At 40.3% G+C, this 23,319-nt stretch overlaps 1 protein-coding gene across 3 annotated transcripts in view; it reads left to right on the top strand.

Moving 5' to 3' along the window:
• The first annotated feature begins 1,980 nt into the window (after nt 1-1,980).
• Nucleotides 1,981-23,319, top strand: part of R3HDM2 (R3H domain containing 2) — a 1,111,447-nt gene continuing 1,090,108 nt past the window's right edge. For 2 of the 3 annotated variants that reach the window (XM_069230791.1, XM_069230789.1), the window contains exon 1: nt 2,058-2,414. Coding sequence is in view for 1 of the 3 variants with exons in the window: in XM_069230792.1 (XP_069086893.1) it covers nt 1,994-2,025 (32 nt within the window). In the remaining 2 variants the exon portion in view is untranslated. Of the gene's footprint in view, nt 2,026-2,057; nt 2,415-23,319 lie in introns of those variants that run through there. The other variant, XM_069230792.1, reaches the window with a different exon arrangement.

Here is a 23,319-nt window from a genome sequence, read left to right as displayed (position 1 = left end):
GTTACCATTGTGAAGCTATACATAGGTAGTGACCTATGTATAGTGCACGCGTGTAATGGTGTCCCCGCACTCACAGAGTCCGGGGAATTGGCCCTGAACAATGTGGGGGCACCTTGGCTAGTGCCAGGGTGCCCACACACCAAGTAACTTAGCACCCAACCTTTACCAGGTAAAGGTTAGACATATAGGTGACTTATAAGTTACTTAAGTGCAGTGTAAAATGGCTGTGAAATAACGTGGACGTTATTTCACTCAGGCTGCAGTGGCAGGCCTGTGTAAGAATTGTCAGAGCTCCCTATGGGTGGCAAAATAAATGCTGCAGCCCATAAGGATCTCCTGGAACCCCAATACCCTGGGTACCTCAGTACCATATACTAGAGAATTATAAGGGTGTTCCAGTATGCCAATATGAATTGGTGAAATTGGTCACTAGCCTGTTAGTGACAATTTGTAAAGAGAGAGCATAACCACTGAGGTTCTGGTTAGCAGAGCCTCAGTGAGACAGTTAGGCATCACACAGGGAACACATACATATAGGTCACAAACTTATGAGCACTGGGGTCCTGGCTAGCAGGGTCCCAGTGACACATAACAAACATAATGAAAACATAGGGTTTTCACTATGAGCACTGGGCCCTGGCTAGCAGGGTCCCAGTGAGACAGTGAAAACACCCTGACATACACTCACAAACAGGCCAAAAGTGGGGGTAACAAGGCTAGAAAGAGGCTACTTTCTCACAACTGTTTGACAGATTGCTGTGCTGCCTCCTTTCCTTCGTTTTGATGCTTATTAAAGTATGGTCAGTACAATGCTTAGAAGATGATTAATGTGATATATATTTATTTATATATTTATATCCCAGCGACTTGCATGGTATTTCGGGCATAGTGGTATATTGCTTTTGTATTTTGTAAATTCCTATCATGACATAAAATTGACAATGAAGAAGCCCCCAATAGGTTTTTTGTCAACTCATTTTCATTATTTTTTTTATTGCAACAATTACTTTCTTTGGGAAAACCTTGAGGGATTTATAGAAATTACTCCTTGACAGAATTGTGTCAATTTTCCAGAATTGTGTCAATTTTCCAGAATTGTGTAGCTTTCTGGGATTACCGATGGGCTACGGGTTTCACACCTGTTTCCTCCACAGATTACAAGTAGGTTGAAACCACAAGAATTAGGAAAAATGAAAAATGAAAAAACGGTGATTAAATAATGTTTGTTATACAACTCTGCATGTTCCTGAAACCTTACGAGACTGTGATCCCTGGTTAGGAAACCTTTCCTTTATGCCATTGTTAGGAAAATAAAATTGCTTGTTGCAGAGCAGATTCTTCACACTTTCCCTGTAAGAATCACACTTTGACTATATTTTGGCTAATTACTTGGTTCCCTCCGGAGGAGGTGGGGGGATCTACAAGTACCCTGAGTACTTATAGAATCCCCAGAATGTTGGAAAAAAAGGATGCAGTTTCAGAGCATGGGTAGGCTTAGCAGCTGTGTGGTTAAAAAACATAAGTCTGATAAATCTCACACCCCAAAGCAACCAAGTTTCCAAAGTCCATGATTAGCTACTTAGTTCGCTCCCCTTTTTAAGAGGACTGTGTTAAATAAGAGTACAAGTGTCAGATCTGTAAGGGAAAAAACACAGGCCTGTCCTAACTCGCCACCCAAAGACCTGGAGGCTCGGCGTACTACTAATTTAGCCTACTATCCTCAGCAACAATTGTCGGTTCTGTTTCAGAAGCTCCATTCTAAAATGGCCGCCGGTTTAGCTAGCTACTGCACAGACTAGGGAACGGGAACTCTACAAGGGTACACAATCAGTCTGCGTAAAGGAACCTGGCCCTGTCGTTCCAGAAACAAGCAAGGGTTTTCACACCTAATAATGGCGCATGCTTGAACCCCAGCCAGTATCTATCTAATGCGCTTCCATACAGACTTTATTCTCTGTTCCTGTGGTTGCCCAGGTAACCAGCGCGCCGCCCGATGACGCGACCGCCCGTGGAGCGCAGGACCAGGTGACGTGCGTGCGGGAAGTGAAAGGCCTAGTGAGTGTGCGCAGGAAGCGCTGACGTAGTGCGCAGCGGTCGGAGGAGGAAGGGGGATCCTGGCCGCTTTTCCTCTTTTTTTTCGTCCCCGTTTTTCTTTTCTTTTCGGTTTGCCCGCGGCCCCCCTTCCCCGCCGCAGCCCCCTTCTCTCCCTTTCCCTCTATCTCTCCCCTCATCTCTGTCACCTCTCTTTGCTCCCATCTCTCTTCTGTATCATTATTCGCATTTATTTTCCCTTTCGGTCTATTTCTATCTTTTTCCGTCCCATGACTGCTCTTACTTGGCATTATTTTTGTTTTACTGCCATGGGTGAGCAATGAGCGCCTTAAAAAGGGGAAGAACCCAAGAGTGAAGAGCAGGTAAGCCCAGTAGGAAGTAACAACGTTTTCTCACGGTTTTATTCTGTTAATGCGGATACCACAGGTCATGAGACGTATCATAGTTCCTAATTGACCCCATGTCACGACGGTGCATTTCAGCCAACTGGTTGGACTTGTAGTTTTAAGTGTTTCACTAGTAAGTAGGCCTAGACGTCCCAGCATTCCTCATGCTGTTGGATAAAAAAACACGATTTGCATCAGTGCATCCCCCTCTCACATTTGCTGTAGTGCGCATTTTTGACTGCAATGGTAGGACAATGAAAAGGCTTCACGAAGTTCACCAGTATAATAATTACACGTTGTACACGGTAACACTACAGTAGCAGTGAAAAGTATTGCATTTTAATTGTAATTGAGGCCTGTAACAGTGGAGCAGCTTGAGGCTGTACCCTAGGAGCTAAACTACGAAGATGGAGCTAAACTACCAAGATGTCAGCTTTTAACAATGTCCTAAGTACTTGCTTTTACAAGGAGTTGTACAGTAGCTACTAAGTCTGCTTTAGACCATCTTGTGTTAACTTCCACGAAGGCACTGACCCAGGCTTCCGATAAAAAGACAGGGAGGGCTCAGTGGAATTTTAAAAGGGTTGCAGGCGTATTGGGGATGTAAGTATCTGCGGTTGATCGGAATAGTTGAGAGGAAATGGAATTGCAAACCTTTTTCAAATCTATGAAGCAGCTGTTGGTTACCATCTCTTCTGGAGAGTTAAAAATTGCTCGGAAAATGATCACTCGTACACTGCTTGATTTAAACAGAGAAATAAATAACTTGGTCAGATCCCAGTATTCAATTTATTCTGGGGAAAGGAAAGTCAGGGTCGCTCGGTAGAAAAGGAGAAAGAGGCGTTTGAAGGCCCGCCGCGCAAAAGAATCTGAGGACAGGCTTTGGATCCATTTCCAGGAAGCAGCAACTAAGGTTCGGGCAAGGCGCTTTTGGGCATTGGTGGGGGATGGCTGTGGGTCTAGAGTCCCTCCATCACCTGTCGCTATTGCCGAAGCCTGCTGGTTTGAATTTATCGCCGCACTGTATGCTTCAAATGAGATTGAACCGTTCTGGAACCCTGAAAGTAAGGGGACGCACTCTATCATCCCTCCCTCAATAAAAGAGATAGAGTTTGCAATTCATTCTATGCGTTCCTCTGCTGCAATGGGACCTGATAAACTTATATGTGGTCTTTAGAAGATGTTGTCTCTCCAGAAGCATACCTCCTTCTTGGGTTGAGAGTATCATCGCACCCTTATTTAAAAAGGGTGATTGAAATTGGCCCGTTAACTATCAGCAAATCGCCCTTTTGGACGCAGTAGGTAAAATTTTCACCAAATTTCTGCTCCGCAGACTCACGTCCTGGGCAGAGGAGAATAACATAATTCCCCTGGAACAATCTGGATTTAGGCGTAAGCATAGTACCTCGGACAACATCGCAGTGTTACAATTTATCTCAGAAAAATACGGCAAACTGAGAGGCAGGATGTATACGCCGCCTTCATTGATTTTTCCACTGCCTTCGATAAAGTGGATAGAGATCTATTATGGGCAAAGTTGGCCAGTGTGGGGATGCCTTTATTCCTCCTAGAGTTAGTCATAGCTTTTCGCTCCAATACTTGATGTAGAATCCTTCTAGGGGGTGATAAAGGTTCACTTCAAATGGGCTAAAGCAAAGTTGCCTTTTGGCGCCCTTGTTTTCTTCCTTGTACATCTCAGACCTTCCTTCTTCCCTTTCTCAGGGCAAGGGATTTCCCCTGCTATTAGGTGAGTACCCAATATGTTGTCTGTTATATGCCAATGACATCATAATGTTTTATCTAACCCCTAAAGGTCTACTGAATCGCCTTCAGCTTTTATTAAAATACACTGAATCCCACTTCCTGAAGATCAACATCTCAAAAAGTAAGGTTTACTGCTTCTTGGGGGGGGGGGGGGAGAGCTTTTCCCTATTTCCATTGGTCATTGGGAAAGCAAAAACTAGAAATAGGGAAATCGTATCCCTTTTTAGGTAAAATAGTTTGCGGGAACCTTAGTGGTTGCTCACATTGCCGCTAATAAATTGAATGCTGACCCTCAGACATGAGGTCTAGGGGCCCTATATACAGCTACAGGGAGATAACACTTTTCATATCTCTTATCAGTATATTGAGTAAAAATTCCAGCACCCCATCTATATGGTGTGGAATTCACAGACATTTTTATATGGGGGTTCCTGAATCAGTCAGAAGGAAAAATCCTTTGAAAACTCATATTTGTTAACACTGCTGTTTTAGTGGCGGTCTTAAGGCTGGAAATGGGGCTCCGAAGTGCGTATGTTCAAGGTTCAGCAGGGGTTATTTGTTTGGCCGTTTCACTTATAAGGAGTGAGGAAAACACCATAAGATCTATACTAAAGAAAGAACTCTTCTCAGAAAAGAGTAAGGCCAAATACTCCCTTTGTAAGAACTTTTCTAACGCTCTTGAATGGTTGGAGCTGGACCGAAATCTGGTCCTGGAACTACCTCCATTGCATTTGAAAGTTAACCTGAAGCAGGCAATGTGGGCATTGAGTTTTCACCTAGACCTACAGAGCTGTAAAAAAAAGTGTTTTATTAATTTAGCAAATACCCTAATAATAATAACAAAAACACAACCTTAAATTACATGGAATATTCCACATAGAGTTAGGGTTTTTTGGATGCTGCTTCGCCAGGCTTTGCTCCCCTTGAATTCGCTACTGGCGAAAAGGCATGGTACAGCTAAAGAGTGCAATTTCTGCCTTGCCGAAACTCAAGATTTAATCCACATATTATTCGTCTACCCTTCCCTTGTCTCATTCCGGCGTAAATGGCTAAAACCAATTTGTCTTCAGCTCTCTCTGTTGTCTGCGTCTGAGTTCCTTCAAGCCTTGTATGATCCACCTAATGAATTATTTTGTTTTAGAATTTTTAATTTCTTCAAATGTTTTTTATATTTATACTAAGTGTATATGCTGAAAAGCAAGTTAACTGATTCATAAGTAAACAGGCATTTGGTGTTATATGAGACAAAATAATTAGGTGGCTCCCGTGTAATGATGCACTTTATTATACCCGGATCTCATAAGGGAGGGGGCAATAGTATCCGTCATATGCCCATATGTGGGGTTTTGTGGTGAGGTCAACAAGGAAACTGACGTTCCCATTTGTTTGTAACCGCATGATTTACACGTGGCTTAGGAAGCGAAGCACCTCCGTAAAAGTGAAGCACCTCCGTAAGAAGCACATAAGGAAGAACTGGGTTTGGCCTATGGAGATTCCATTTTGTGCACATGTTTATATTTGCAGTATTATGGGCAGATAGGAAATATTTTAGACTGTGTTCATATACATTGTATTCCACCGTTTCATTTATAGTGTTTTTACCTTGGAACTCAGCACTTTTAGGTCAAATATGGCTGGTAATGACCTTAAATTGCCTAATATTCTTGCACTTAATGATGTTCTAATTGCACTGATGTGAGTATCTGCACCATTTTACTTTTTGTACTTTTATAAGAGCAAAACAGTGTGCAACTTTAAGTTCGTAAAAGTATTGTTGAGCACTTTTATAGAACTTTTTTTACTGTAAAAATTTTAAACATGTCTAACTAGATTTTAGGTGTAAGGAGTGGTAGAGACAAAAGTATTGTTTTATTGTATATTCTTAAGTGGACCTCAGTTGAGTTCCAAAACACAAATAAAAGTTGAATTGAGTTGACTGGGACTCTTTCCCCCCCCTCATGTACTCTACATCCCATATAACCATGTATTCGGAGAAGTGATAACTCTGTCATTTGGACCAGCTACCAATGCATCTGATCACCAGACGGAGCTATATTGGCTAAGATGACTCTTAAAATTTTAGAACGGATGCTATGTAACTGGAAGGCAATGTGCAGGGCTGGTAAAAGAAGTTCGATGATAGGCACAACAACACTCACAAAAATATTTATTCAAATATCACCCTGGATGATTGGTACACAATACTCTTGGTTAAAATTCTTATTCCGTTGCACGCCCAAAGTTCCTCATACATGTAATTTCATCCCGATACAATCATAAATCTTGTATCATTCCAACCACAGAACATACACGTTAAAATATCATTACTAATCCACAGCAATAACATTTAGTCTCATACATCGCGATTCCACTGTATATCCAGTAAGAGGCTGTAATTCTACCACTTAAATAATTCTCAGCAATACACTTCAAAGTACACACTTGTTCTTAAATAGTTATATATCCAGTACATATGTATTGTATAACCCATCAGTACACATTATTATACATAAAACTTAAACTTGAATGATTCAATACACATACATAATCCAAATAACATTTTTTGTTTTGTTCCAGGATACGCAGAGAAGCTTCAGATGCAGTAGAAAATACTCATACACACGCACATACACAAACAAAATAGTCCACAGATACTTTTCTGAACGCACCTGCTTTCATAACTATCATTATGAAGCCAGACTGCACATTCCTTTCCATAAATATGAATCTGTAACGTCCACCCATGTTATGAAATGACTCGCTTACTGCATTACTCAGAAAGAACATAATTCTAATTGAGTCAGTCACGCAGTGGTTGTCACAAATATTTTTATAAAACCACAATATACCCATTTCGTAGCGTTTATCAACGTAAATGTGTGTACACATGGTAATCTAAATTTCGATTGTTATAAATTCACAACACAATAATCCAGACTGTCACAAATCTGTCTCAAGCAGTACACAAAATACACGTTTCTGTACCATATAAACATCCTTCATTATCCATTGGAATGCTTATGATTTGTACACAATTCTTTCTCATGCCAGAAGAGGTGCACTATATGTTTTATCCCTTTTTATGAGTCATTGAGAAGTATGTCCATATAAATGTTATGTAACCATGGTGCACTCCATTATAGGTCCATACAATACTCCTCATGCATATTGAACATCCATATTACAAGCATTTGTTTGTGAATATGATTGTAGACCTGTAACATGTCTTAAATATTGTAAAAACCACATATTTGAACAATGGCTGGTATCACAGAGGATTTCTTTTTGGAGTACTCTTCATGCATCTTTCTGGGGCCCACTTCTACACAATAATTGTCATACTTTATAATAATTATCACAATGATTGAAATAGTTTTATTCCTCAGCAAGGTTATATATTTCTAGTACTCAGGATAGTCATGTCAATCATTTGTGTATAAAATATCATGACTTGCAAGTGTCATGCACCCCAATCACATAAGTCTTTATAAACACTTGTGCACATATGATACGTTTTAGGTTTCAGTCCCCCTCCCCATGCTGCTTCCTTTCCCACCCTTCTATCTTCAGTGTATAAGCATAGCAAGATGGATATTTTTTCTCTAGGATGGCTGAAGAGTATTTTTTAAGGGTTGTTTTTGTTTTATCGCCTGCTTCCACATATTGCAGGGACGCACTAGCTTTGGCAGACATAGGCTTTTATGCCGCTGAAGGAAGGGCCATCTGCTGCACTCGCCCAGCTGGTGTCTGCGGCTGAAGTTGTGCATAGCATCATACATCTCCTATGAGAGCCACAGGTCTTCCAAATGGCTGAAATCTGTAGAAAGTAAACTAGCCCTTGGGCTAGTGTTTGACTTAAGATTCTGACACATCCTTATTCTATTAAGAATTTCCTTATTGAAAGGATCAGAAAAATAAACCATGATATTTAAAAAGATTGAAAACATTGACTTCAGTATGGAGTTTTGAGCTACCTCGAGATAGGTTTACGTTTCCGGCAGTGTTTTGAAATGCATTTTTTTTTAAAATTTTTTTTTTAACAATCCCACAAAAACATTGGCAAACCCAACAACTCGGCATTTTAAAGGAGAGAACTGTTGTCTTTGTCAGTGCGTGTTTTAAACTGCTGCATGTCAATATTTATCCTGCTTTGCAATACTTTGTAACTGCTTCTACGTTTTTTTTTTTTAAGACTTTATTCGACTTTCAGCAAGTCATAAAAGTAACAATATTTTACATTTTAGTATACAATAAATAGGCTAAAATCTTAATGATTTACAATAATAAAAGATCTAAAATAGTTCAAGTTATGTTGCTACCCCCATGCGCTTTCTTGTGGTTAATACGGAGCATAAAAAATTGGCCAATGTTCCGCACATCTCAATGGATGATAGTACCTGGAGGCTGGCGTACACAGTACGACACTGAGGGAGATTGATTAGCCTTAAGAGAGGGACTACTAGGCGCTTTCTTTGCTTGGCGTACAGTTTGCAAAATAAAACCACATGGATTGTGGTTTGTAGTGCCTTTGCGTCACATGGGCAGGCCTTCAAGGTGGTGCTCCAATCATTCATGGTTGGGAAGGTCACTAAACGGTGGAATGTATCCAGCCTCAGTCTGGTGAGCACAAAACGATGGCGGGGATTTATCACGTTCATCAGGTAAGGCTGGATAGCCTCCGTTGACAGGATTATTTGATTGTGAATGACGGTGGGCTTTTTTGATTCAACCTCCCATCGTAAGTCTTCTAAATATTTTAATGCCAGAGCACTCAGGTCCTTCCTAGAGATTGTTTCCAGGAGAGCTGGATTTGTGTAATAAGCTTTATTGCCCATGTTTGAAAAAAAGGTCCTAATGTATTTTAGCCAAGGCACCCTTGTTGCGTATATAGACTCCATGCAGTCGGTCAAAATGGCCTTATTTAGTTCAGTATGTTCCGAGGTCCAGATTTTGTGCCATAGCAGTAAGGGTTGAATCTTTATCAAGTCGGTAATAAAGGGGGATCCCAGTTCTGAATGAATTATGTATGATGATGTACCTTTTGGTACCATCAATAAATATCTTAAAAAGTCATTTTCAACCGTCTGTACCAGATTACAATCGGTGTATCCCCAGATACCGGACCCATACGTGGCTGCTGGGATGCACTTAGCTTTGTAAATTTTTATCATATTTGGCGGGGTAATCCCCCCTATTCTTTTAGAAAAAAACCTTAAAGCCATCGTTGTTTTTATAAGCTGGGCTTTTTTTGTCTTCCTACAATTAGCCCAAGAGCCCTGATTGTCAAACATTATGCCCAGATAGGAAAAGGTGCGCGCGGTTTCTACTCTCCCCTCCGCGGTTGTCATGTTATAGGATTTGCCGCTTTTCCAATTGTGACATAAATGTAATACAAGTAGTTAATAATTTTTGTAAGGCTAACGGGGTCCTGGCCATTAAAACTGCGTCATCTGCATAAAGTAGGATCGGGACAGCGCGATTGCCTATTTGGGGTAGATCTTTGCAGTTAGTAGCCAACACATTTTCTAAGTTGTTTATATACATCGAGAACAGGAACGGGGCGAGAAACAGCCCTGGCGCACACCTCTAAATATGCCAAAAGGGCGAGTACTCTCCCCCTTTAGGCCGTACCTCACTCTTGCTCTGCACCCTGAATACATATCTCGTATAAACTGGATTATAGCTGGTTCTACCCCCAAGCTGGTTAAAATGTCACATAACTTGTCATGTAGTACACAGTCAAATGCTGATGATGGGTCAATGAAAGCCAGATGCAAATTGCCTTCTCTAATCCTTGTATACTTTCCTATGATGATACTTAAATTCAGGCTTTGTTCCACTGTCCCAATGCCTTTCCGGAATCCGTATTGTACAGGAGATAAAGCTCTCTTTTCTTCTGCCCATGTTTGCAATCTGTTCAGGATGATTCTCCCTGCTAATTTAGCTGTTGAGTCCAGCATACGTTCATTTGTTTACTTATGTCCAAAAAATGGGACATTCACTTTGCACACCAGTTTTGAGAGATAATATCTTAACTCTCCAGTGTACAGGTATTGTAGCCATCTTCAGAAAATATTATTAATCTGTAATAGGTACTAGGTACTGGTCTCATTGATATTTGCATGAATTGTAAACCTCCTGAATGGTAGAGTATACACAAGGTTGCCCTTACCATTATTAGCCTGAACTTAACTATGCATTGTTCTTAGTTTTAAATCAGTAAAAATGAATGACTTGTTACAATACTCATTAGTTTACTTAAACTCGTAGAACACATTAATCACAAAATTAAGTGCTGACCTGTGCTCATTTGAATTATTCATCTTTATTTTGACCAATAATCCCAACATGCATTGATAAGTTCCATGTTGTGAGAAGTAATGTTCGTTAGTTTTGATCTGATCACACCAAGACTATTACTTGTATTGACTGTGCCTCATATTGTAAGTAATTCAGACGAGTATTGGTATGATCCATACTGCCAGCAATAAACAATGTATTGGTATGCTCTGTGCAGTGAGTAGTGAATCCCATGAGTATTGGTACACCCCCATACTACACACAGTAATGCCAGTAAGTAATGGCACTATCAGTACCATACCCATCCTCGTGTGTAATGGTACAAATTATACATTGTCAGTCTTTTGGTGAGCAGTAGATCTCATGGTTAGTTGTATGACTTAATAATTTGAATAGGAAACCTCTTGGAGTATTGGTCTGATGTATGTAGACAGTGTTAAGTTCCACAAGTATTTTTGCTGTGATCTGTTCTTGTGGTTGGTCAGTAATCCTCTTTAGTACTGTTACAATACGTACACAGCACCATAAATAGTTTTCCTAAGTATTGGTGATGTCCCTGATGTGAGCATTCCTTCCTATGAAGATTAGTACAAATCTATACTGTTAGCATGAATCCACATGATTATCGGTTTGGTGATACTGTAGGCAGTAATCCATAAAATGTGAGTGATTCCTATAAAAAGACTATAATCCAATGTGTGTACAATTTGTAAGCAGCAATCCTTGTGAGGGTTGGTTTAGGCTCATTGGGGTTATCAACAAAGTATAAAATGATTCCCAGGATTGTTAATGATCTGTGTTGTCAGCTGGATTTATTATTGGTATGTATTAATCCCCACTCTGAGCAGAAATCCATACTGTACTGAACCCTTCTGTGAGTAGTAATCACCATTCACATTGATTACTCTATACTGTGAGGAAAAAAAAAAAAAAAACACAAGTAATAACGTCAATCCATAATGGTAGCAAACCGTGCGGTGAGCAAAAATCCCCCCTGACTGTTAGTAACAGTCCGTATTGTGAGCAGTAATTTTTTTCAATATTAGTGACAACCCAAAGACCAGTCCACCCTTCATACCTGTTCCCTCCACTCCAGCATACAGGCTTTTATTAGCTCTGGGTTCTTATTATTTGGGCTGTTGTGTTGCATTAGGCATCGTAGGAGGAGGACTGATTGGGGCACCTTACTGGCTTTGGCACTTGTAAATCATGGCTTTCTTTCTCACTAATTTTTCTCCCATCCTAGAGCACTCCGAGGACCTTAACCGATTGGTTAGTAGTGCTGAACATAAACCCAATACAAAATAATAAATGCCAATTGGGACAGTAAACCCCCCTGACTATTTTAATGAATTACTGCAGTAGGCAGAAATCCCCAAGTAGCAATCTTACTGTGATCAGTAGTCTACATGAGTATTTGCAGTGGTCTATATTGGGAGAAGAAATCCCTGAGAATATTGGTAACAAAACATACCTTGAGTAGTAATTCATTACATAATCGAGCTATCATTAAAATGAGCAGTAATGCTCAAGCATATTGATAACAAATATACCACGAGTAGTAATCTTCATGAGTATTGGTATCAACAACTAAAAAATAATCTTCATCAGACTTGGTGATCTGTACTTTGAACTGTATTTCTCATGAGTATTAGTAGTGTTCCATCTTATCTTCACAAAGTGTTAAACATTTGCCAGTAGTGTGTCATTTGATGTGTGGTTTCACTATATCATTTAAGACTTAGGCAATGAAGCGCCCTCCAGTAACTGCAATTTTATTTTTAGAATTGATTTTAATGAGCTATTCCAGCTAATATCTTAATTTGTGTTATGTATATGTTATATATAAAACGAAAAAGTGCTAATTGATTTTAAACAAGTTAATCACTAAACCAATCAGAATTCATTCTGGACTCCTCTGTCTCGCATTTGTTTTATTAACCAAATATAAAGAAGAGAGTACACGTCTATAATGTTTTAGTTTATTGAATTCATTAGCAGTACATGTTTCTTTGTTTTGTGAAAATAAGCAAAGATATTCCTCAAGGTAAAGAATTACTAAAGTTATCTAAATGCCTTGTGGTGAGAAGCGCAGTGAGTAAACTATTGACAGACCTATGATCAAAGCTGTTCGGTCACAGTCTAGTAAATAATGAAATGGCACCTGAGAATACCTCTTGTGTAATAGAAAGTACTATAATATTTACATATGTGCTACTAGAAAATACATTTTCAATCACCATTGTAAGGCGCCTGAAATTGTCTCTAGCCCAAATGCTGTTGCAGAGTTTTGTGAATTCCATCAGTCACATTGTTAATCTGTACTATAATCTTTAAGCATGTTTAGTTTGAGTCAACTTTCAAGTTTTATGAATCTTACCTTTTAAAGGTCTGAATTGGACTGTCCTTACTGAGTGTCCAGTTTTTAAAACAGTGCTTCCCAAGAAAAGTGTCACAGCGCTTTAAGACTACTTCCACCATTTGCAGTACAGTTCCTTATAACCTGCTTCTCTAAACTTGAAACTCTGCTGAGAGAAGGCACTTGTCTCCAACTTAGCCTTACATGCACTAGACTACTTTCTAAAGTGCTATGAGGACTTTAAGACTGACCTGAAAATGAAAAAACTGGAGCCACTTCCTGTTGCACTTGATAAAACAAGTAACTATGCACAGACAATTTCTGCACTTATCAACTCCAGTCCCGTACAAACAAATGGTGACCTGGTAGAATCACTAGTGAACACAGATATAGACTCAACATTTTTTCAAAATTCCCGTAAGCTTAATGAGGTAGTCTGTCAGAAACATCAGCCTACCATAACTGCAAATAATACAGCTACTTGCCGAATCAAAACACTCCACTCTCTTTAGACATGGGAGTTATTGCAAGAAAATCTGTTTGCCTTCACAAGACCAAGATATTCCGCACTCTTTAAAAACTCTCTTAACCTACAAAACATAGCAAACATTTTAACTTAATATAAATCATAACTTCTCAAGCCACACTGATGAGAAAAGAAGCAAAAGGGAAATTATGCCCCCCCCCCCCCAACATGTTTATTAACTATTGCTATTAGAATGGAAATAGTTGATGTTATCCTTGAAAGACAAGTAGACCTGATTAACCTTACTGAAACATATTGCTTGGACATCTCACAGCCACAAAAAACCTACTTGCCTCTCTGAAATATGAAATCATAGTCTTATCGGAGAGAGGAAAAATGGAGGAGCCACCTTGTTGTTTAAATCTTGTGAGGAAAGTGGTTTATTACATTGTGTAGTTGTGCAACCCAAGGATTAGTGGTGGATTAGTATAGGGAAATATGAGTATGGTATTAGTATTAATATAGGGAGGTTTGAGTTAATTTGAGCAGAGGACAAGTGAGTCTGTTAGTTGATATGATTTAAAAAAGTGGAGGAATAGAGGAGGGAAGAATCCAGAAGGCCTAATTGGGAGATCATGGTAATAAGATGATGTTTGGAATGGGTAAAGGAGAGGTGGAGGATGTAAGAGACTGTAGAAAGGTATTCGGGAGGTCATAGTAGTTAAATAGGGTTTGGGATGAGTCAAATAAGAGATAAATGAAGGCTAATTTAGTGGGGCTGTTTGGGAGTTCATAGTCTGAGCTTTGGGATGAGCCATAAGGGGTAGAGGAGGGAATAATCTAGGAAGGGTTATTTTGGAGATCATAGTAGTAGAATGGGTTTGGGATGAGTCGGAGAGTGGAGCTAGAGGATAGATTGATAGAGGTGTAAGGTGATGGTCAGACAGAGTAAAGCTTTCAAGAGAGTACATATTTTTTTACTCTTGTACAGTAGAATTAGAGTAGTAAATATATAGATACATGAATACCTAATCAAGGGAATAAATATGTAAGGAATTTACTATATTGAGGTTTAAAGTTCTATCGCATAAAGACAGGCTTTCATGAGTTACCTTATTTGAAGTTAATTTATTTGTGTGCTTTTATAACAGTATTTTATCTTTCCTCAATATTTCAATTGTGAAATGCTTGTAGATAAATAGTTAAGATAATATTTACCTATTGTGATAGATAAAATAACACTCATAAGCATCTAATCAATCAACTTATATAGAAACTTTGCAATGACCTATGAACATGTCAAGTGTATAATAATATCTGTGTTTGTGTGTATGTAATATATATATACACACACATACAGATACATAGATCTATACATGTAATTGAAGTAAAATATGCATTTGTTAAACAGGCCTAAAGAGTATGTATATATTTTAAGACAAAGCAGTTATTATTATACATATTTGTACAGAGAAATACACATATCTAGCTATATACACATAATCAGATTATAACATGTTTACGAACATAGGGATATGCAGTCCATTGCTGTTTGAGTTATGGTGGTTATATAAAAGACAGCCAACTCTTGAGTACTCTTCTGAAGATAAGGTAGTTGTCCGTGGATCTTATATTTGGGGGTAGTGAATTCCATAGTTTGGTCGCTTGAACAGGTAAAGATGTACCACCTATTGGCTTTTTCTTGTTCTCTTTTGTACTCAGGTTAGTTAGTAAAACCTTAGCTCAGTCCTGGATAACTGTGACACAGGGCAGTCAGGCTTTATCAAATAAACAAGTGTAAAGCATTTAGAAGTACCAAAGCATTTGAATAAGAAGAAAAGGCAACACTATAAAAATCCGACACCGATTTATAAAAAAAAAAAATAAGTTGCATTTTTATCTCTAAATAGACATCTCTGTGACAAAAATCACTAAAGGGTTATGGAGACTTGAATTTTTAAAGAAACAATAAACAGAGTTTCTCACTTAGCACGACAAATCATTGTAATCTACTGCAACTTGTGATTTAGGGTTAGTCACTGCAAGGCAAGTAACTTGAAAACGGTTATAAAGGCACTGTTGGGACGACCAACCAGGCAAGGGGCCAGTCATGGGGACCAGCTAGATCCACTTCAAGAGTTACCTCGCAGTTAAAGCAGTCTCCAGTCCATTTTCAGGGCCTATGGGCAAACTACCATAGATTTCAAAGGAGTGGTCCTGATGCAAGGGATACAGGATGCTGGAGATGCTCAAAGATGCTTATCCGGTGTCAGGTCTTTCTGGGGCCACTGCTTGGCCCACAAACATGGAGGGGTGACTTGTCCCTTTGAAGCCTGGTTGAAGTCCAGCAAATTGCACTTCGATGACCAGCAGATTTCAGTGCAACTTTTGAGGGTCTGGAATTGGACTCCTAGACTGTGTTACAGCGTGGCTACCAACTCGCCAAGGCAGGCTTCTTCGGCTTTTATGACTCTTTGGTGTAACAGGGAATCAGTCACCTGATTCTTGGAGTTGCCATCTGTCTGGGTCTCAGGGATGACTTTTTTCCTTGAGTGGGGCACCACAAGCACAATCCTTTCTCTGCTAGCCCAAAGTGCAGCACATGCTCTCCAGTCTTTGGTGCAGTATTTCCTTGCTGGGTCAAAGGGACAGCCCTTCTTTGGTCCTGTTTTAGTACAGATTTGATCTGAGGTCTGGGTGCATAGTCCCACTTTTATGGGCAGTTCTTGCCCTCAGGGTTGTGGTGACTACTAGTCAGTGGGTTACCAGGTTAACGCCCACACAGTAACCACTTCCTATGAAGTGTGGCGTCTAGCTAGCCCACAATGCATCATTCTGCCCACTCACAACTTGGCAGAACCATTATCTTGGTATCCCAGAGGTGTGGCTACCTGAGGGCTAGAAGCCCATGGCGAAAAATGGTTTGACAAAGGGTTTGCCCTCTCTCAACGATGCTAACCTGTCTACTAGACCAAAAGAGCAGCCCCTCTGATGTGCAACTACCATTCGCCTTTCAAAGACGGCTTCCCCTTTTTTAATCTTGCCTTTTGGGCTCACACCCTGTTTGGTCTTCCTGCAAGGAGGAGGTCACACCTCATCCCATGGTAGCCCTTCTGTGTTCCTTCCTGAGTGGTTTTCACACCTCTCTTCAGGAGTACATAAGGGTGTCTTGAGAACATCAACTGGTGTACAACTGTAAACAATTACTGGAACCTTTTTCTAAAGACGCCAGTTGTTCAAAAATAACATTCAGTTCATTTGGAGCATCAAGATGGGTTTGATGCAACATTTGTTTTGATACCTTGAAATATGCTAAGTTGTCAGCATGTAACTCTGTACTTGCCAATGGAGCTACTAGCCTTTCCACAGTTAAAATTACGATGCAGTGGTTTTTACTATAGGGACATGTAAGGGGACTAAAACACATGTCCTTCTCTTTAATATAATGTACCCTGGCTTTAGGGCTCAGTCAACCTGCCTTAGGGTTGACTTAAGAATATTAAAAAGGGTGGTTTGGTCCATTCCATTCCATTCCATTACTTTGTCACAAAGTTTAGTTAGCAGTGTAAAACTGCTTTGCCAGCCAACAATTATGGCTGGAAGTCATGATTTGCTTTTTTTCATACTTGTAGTGGTGCAATAAGTGCTTCAGTCCTCAAGTGACAGTTTAACTTGAAGGCCCATTGTATCCTTAATACGTATGCTAGAGATTTGTAAGTAAGTTTACATCTGCCAGTTGTGGGTGTGAATTTTAGACATGTATCCTTTTAAGGGTCAGAGCGCTGGCAGTGAGGCCTGTTGGCATAACTCAGTGCAGCTTCAGAGTCGAAAAACCAGCAACAGTCCAAACCTTTGTGGGTGATCATGCAAAAAAAAAATTCCTTACAAATCTTCAGTGCAGTACTCTAAATTACTGCACTTGTTCAGTTCTTTTAATGTCTACAAAGAGATAACCTTCCTAGAAGATGATTAAGACTGCACTACTATCTTCCAGGTTTGTAAAATACTTTTGTGGGGACATACGAGAAATGACAGTTCAGCTTCTCACAAAAAACATTTTTGGGGAATTTTTTTATCTCCAGTGCTGTGCTTAAAGTGATCAGGCTGCCCAAATCCTGTACTTCTTCCTAAGCAGTAACAACGTTAACCAATATGTTGGAAAACACACTCAAATCAAATAAGATAACTTTGACCTTATTATAAAGTCACACTCCTTAGCTCTTGATAACTTTCACATGGTTAAGTAATCATATCACTTTGTGATAGCTTTTACCATTGCTATTATAAATAAATAAAATGATGTGGGTATGACATCTCCAAGGTCTTTCACTGGATGACTTACAGGGGATGGTGAGAAAGTGTAGCTAAGGCTCTTTAACAAAAAGGGCCGTCTCTCAAGCAGATTGCACATCCTTGTTCCTCTCAATACAGTAGCAACTCTTACTAAATAGAGTGACAAAACTAGCACCCACATACTCCACTAGTCTTAACAATGATGGAGAATTCTATGAGGTATTGAAAGAAAATGGCAGAGGGGCTATCCATTTTCAGTAAACATGGTTTAATACCTAAAAGCCCAGCATAACAACAAAATGTGTTTCTGGTCAACACTAATTATTTCCACAATCAACTAAATTGGGCAAAAATTGATTGTAAGAAAAGTTATTTCAAAGGGCGAGTCATGCTCTCCAGCGACCAATGTTGAAACTGTAGCAGAAAGTGAGATGCTTTTGCACAAGTTTTCAACAGCAAGATGTACCTAATGACACACGTTCTGCTATTTCCCTTCAATTTCTATTAATATAACCATCTCCAATAAAGCGAATACTTTATGGTCCCATTTTTAATTGGTTATTGAGTAGTCTATCAGAGACATTGGTAATTGAACCCTGATGTTATGCAGCTGACCCACTTGTGCCACATCTAGCCAAAATATCATTGAATCCCTAACACCAAAATGGGCTGAAATGGTCAATTTGTAGTGAGAGCATGGTTATGTTCCTATCCAACTAAAAATTGGACATGTTAAAAACTAATTATAAATTGACCCTAACTGTCATTTAATACTCTATTATAAATAAATAAAATGATGTGGGTATGACATCTCCAAATGTTGTTCAGTCCTCGGTACTCTCTACCATTGGCTAAGGCGATGTCTTCCACTGGATTGCTGAAATAATGATCTTGCGTCATTCAAGACTGCCCTGCATGCTGCTTCTAGCCTTTTCCTAAAGTCATTCAAATAGACACAACACAACTGGGCTCTTGGCTCCTTAAAATGGCTCCCAATTGAGACAAGATTCACTTATTTCACTGTTAGACCGAAATACCCCAAGATTTAGTCGTAGAATTTGACCATTGCTCATGTTTCCCCTGTGATGAGAAGCAAAATCGTCCACAAAATAATATTAAGAAAAAGTTCTGCACTGGCCATTCTGTCTCTGGGTGTGCACCTGAGGTATGCAACTCCCTACCTGTACCACTTTTACTGCTTATCTCTTTCAGGCTTTAAGTCCTCCTTGAAATCTTACTTTCTCCAGAAATACCTTAATACTTGATATCCATATTTCTTACACTTAAATGGTCAATTTGTTCCTCTCAGTTATCCTTGTCAGAATAACTATCCATTACATCCAAGAAACGTTTTTTTTTCTTCTAGTGGTTGCAAATCCATTCAATGATATTTATGACCTTTATGATTACTTCTTGAAATGTGTGATGTGCTGAACACTGCTCCCTTTCTGTGTATCACACATTTTCTATCAATATATGCTATCATTTTGTATGTATCTTTATACTTAAAGTGTTATACTAAACGTATAGGGTTAGATGCCCTGCCATCCTTCGGAGTCATGTTGTGCCTCTAAAAACTTTTTTTTTTAAATGAAAGTGGCCACCACAATGAAAGTGACCACCCAGTTTAATCTGAGGTGATAATCCACCAAGTTTTGGATTGTTTGCCGAAATGGGGTTTACAAAAAAAAAAAAATATTAAAATACAGAGCTCATGTTGCTGCCTGACTCTCCAGAGTAGTGCCTCACTCAGGAAGTGATCGTTAAGCTAGAGTGGAAATTGTTACCTCATTTTAAATGGGGTCTTCTTTGTGAAATGGTTAGGTTGAATTCGGCCTTCATGAAATTGGTAAGGTCAAAGATCCTGATTGACCTTTGCCATTGTTATTGTGCCTATCACTAACATTGGCCTTGCAGGTTGCCAGGGTATTGCAGCATCCTGAATACTTCTAAAATTGGCTGCTTTTTTCCTGTGGTGTTTGTCCATTTTAGCTATGTTGAAGACCTCACAACAGCATCCTCGGTTGAAAGTCAGAGTTGGGAATGCTCTCCTTAACTCGGACTATGGGTCATTGTGGGTGGGTGGGTGTGTGTGTGTGTGTTTGTGTTTGTGTTTGTTCTCTGTGTACTCTTTCTAGAGACACTCGCCATAGGAAAAGGTGATATTCCTCTGGGCTTGGTTTGGAATGACTCACTCAGCAAACAAATACAGTCAGTCTGAAATGGACAAGTAATTGCTCTTGTACTGCATGTCTATAATAACCATGGAACAGGGATTTGCATATGCCGCATGTCCTGGCTCTGATTTGTGTTCAACAGTTGATAGCGTTTCATTACTTGCACTCCCTTATCCGATTAAAGAGAAATAACTGTATTTTCAAACCTAGCAGGCGGGTTTTACTCACTGTGTTCTTGGGAAGCTTTTAGATTGAGTTGAGGGCATAGTGTATTTGCCTGGAAAGGTAGTTTGTACAATAATTTTTGGGGTGGAATGCAAAGGTGCCATTTTTAGGTCTGGCGCTAGCTGAAACCTTTTGATTTTCCCAAAATTATATGTATAATATACTTAAAAGTGCTTTCAGCCAGCTCTCTTCATCTATTGGTTTATGGAAATGCCCCTTTTTGTGTGGTCACCCCCAAGTTTTTGGACTGGAGATATTTAAATTACTGGCAGCCCCCCCCTCCCCACCCACCCACCCTACCCTCCAGGATGCAGCATATCTTGCAGCAGGCAGAACATGTATTTTACATGCTTTGATAGTAAAATGTGAAACTGTTGTTTTAACTGTGGAAAGACTTGGATGACCGATTGGTTACACACTGCCTCCTCAGCTGTGTTAACTCTGGAAAGGTGCAACCAAAGTGCATCATCTAAGGTATCAAACAGCTTGTTACATTGAGCCTGACTTGATTCTCACGCTGTAACAAGTCACACTGTACACCTTTAGCAGAGTTGCCACCTTATTGCCTTTAGTACCTTGTGCCCATACAGGTTGCACGTGGGGTCCTGTCACTTAGACAGATTTCTGCCCTCCTGGGGAGACGTGCTCATGATTCCCAGGAAAGGATACATTAGGGGCCTGCTCTGGAAAGAGGTGTCCCCTTCCCTCCTGCAGTAAGCCCCACATGTGTTGGCCCAAAAGACCAGCTTCAAATGAGAAGGCAACTTTGAAGGACAAATGGGTAACACTTGGGAGAGGGACTGCTCCTTTGTTCAGGCTGGCACCAGGGACAGGATAGGGGAAAACAAGTTGCCAAACAGTTTACCAGGAGCTTGTAGCCCCCTCGGTAGCCACACCTCCGAGGTGCGCTAGGGTTCTGCACACGCTGGGAGAGGGGTCCTGCCATATTGGTAGTGGGCAGAATGGTACATCATGGGATGCCCAGATGCCACGCTTCAAAGGAAGTGTTCATCCGGTAGAAAGGAACCTAGTAGCCCATTGGCTACCAACCACATACTGTCCTGCAGTTTATTTTTGAGCATAAGTTGGGCATCCCAAACTCAGATCTGGACTGGAAGAAGGACTGATGGACTGCCCTGCTGCACCAAGTTCCCAGTGATGAGCGGCTGCAATAACGTAGATTGCACCTGGTGGCTAGCAAAGAATAGGAACTGTGCCTGTTCTGCCCTACTCAAGGAGAAGTCTTCTCCAGATTCCAGCCAAAACAAAGACCTCTTGTTTGCAGCACAGGGACACAACAGCTGAAGAAGCCTGCTAAGAGCGAATGGAAGCCCAGATCCCCAGATCACTGCTCTTCTCTGTCGTGCAGCACCGGGTACCAGGACCCAATGCTCAACAGTTGTACTAGAGCCTGCTGGATATGTGAAAGTTGTTGTAGTGCAACCTGCTTGCTCAGAAGGCTATCTACAGCCAGAAGAAGGATTTGGCTATGACTGCAACACCAGACAACTGGTAGTCCAGTAACGATTGGACTCTGGCTAGAACGGAGAGGACCTTGTGGGACATTGAACCCTCATCCTTTGTGGATCGAGAAGTCCCAGCAGGAAGACCAATGGAGACTGCTTTGTATCGCGTCCTGTATCCTTAGCATGAGGACTTCCATGGGAATCCATTGAATGAGAATAAAGTGTGAGGAACTGCTGAAAGATGGCTACTTCTGAGGCGGTAACAGTTTTTGGGAGCCTTGCTGGTCCCCCTTACTGGCTCCCTGCTGGAGTTGCCCTCCTCCCCCTGTAACTCTAACAGACCGCATTACATCTTGCCCAACATTTTCCCCAATAGGTTTCTAGGTGTCAAATTTGTTGAATTTGCCAATGCATGCTCGCGATTGAGTGAAATGCTGTGATCTAGTATACTTTGTAAATTCCATATATCCGGGTGTATTTTTGCCGTGGTGGTGGCTAAAAGTACAGTCCACTTTTAGGGTTGAGCACAAAGTGCTCTGTCTCTGTTATCTCTCTATGGGCTTGTAACCACGCCCATGTCAGGCCCATCACTTTGGTTTGTTTGTGGGCTTGCATTTTACAATTCGCTTCATTTCATTAGTGAAAGGCATTCATAAGTCATGCCTTTTCCGGTGTTAAGCCCTCCTCGAGCGCACCGGCCAACTACTGAAAACACGCAAGGCTTTGTCTTTTTAGCATGGCTTCTGGGCTACTTTGTTACATGGATATTTGCACTTTTGCAGATTACATGGATAATTGCACTGTTGCTGATGTTTCACTGCGAGCGAGCTTCTGTTTCCCTTTGTGTGTTTTGCTTTGCCCTCATGGTGGATGTCGGCTCACTTATGTGAAACTGTTTTACTTTTCAGTTTATGTGGCAAGAAAAGTACGGTTAGCAGTTTACAAAGCTAACACCTTTAACTCCAGAACCATTGCTTTGCAAAAGCTTGTTATTAATTGGTGTCAGATTTCTTTGGTGTCTTGTCAACTTTTATTTTCTCCTCCTTCAATCATTTTGGTGCTGTTTTAATTGCTTTACACGTGTTCCTTTGTGTAAGCCTTGCTGCTCAGAGCCACAGCTATCTAGGGTTTAGCTGAAGGTTTTACAAACGAAACCTAAGGCTCCTAAAGTGGTTGGTGAGTATATTAAATGGTGAGATCACACAGCCACACCATTTAATACATCCCATTTCCTCTCTGTCTTTTGTGTCATTCACATTTTGCTGATGGCCACTACAGCATACAGTAAGGGGCACTGGGTCAGCCTACTTCAGCCACTGACTGACTTCACTTTGAGTGACTGCATTTTGCTGTTTCACAGGGAGCACACCCACACATAAATTTAGTTCCCTTCAATGCCAGTGTTTTTGTTTGAACTTAATTATTACTTTAGTTTTGTCTGTGTGTTTAGAGCCTGATGTGATAATGGGGCACTTCTATCAGCTCTTCACAGCACAGGCCACATTCCAGCATTATCAGTTTCCTCCTCCTGTTACTGATATACATTCCCTTTGATACTGCATTTTTTAAATCCAATTACTGCTATTTCAGAGTATACCAGATTGTGTCCATTTGTATCTGCTTTATCAATTAAATATTTTTAGAACGCACACAATGAAATGCATTTATAACTGCAGTTCTGCATTATAATTGGAGACTACAGCTATACCTATAAATCAATTTAGTCTATATGCCCTGCTTGATGTCTTTCTAGTTTGCTTTCATTGCTCTTGTATGCCATTCTTGAATGGATATTTTAAAAATATATTACTAATTGAATCTGTGCTGTGAC

This window comes from Pleurodeles waltl, chromosome 4_2, assembly GCF_031143425.1.
Source record: "Pleurodeles waltl isolate 20211129_DDA chromosome 4_2, aPleWal1.hap1.20221129, whole genome shotgun sequence".
In the NCBI taxonomy this organism is placed as follows: Eukaryota; Metazoa; Chordata; class Amphibia; order Caudata; family Salamandridae; genus Pleurodeles; species Pleurodeles waltl.
The sequence above is the reverse complement of the archived record's forward strand: the minus strand, read 5'-3'. Positions and strand labels throughout refer to the sequence as shown.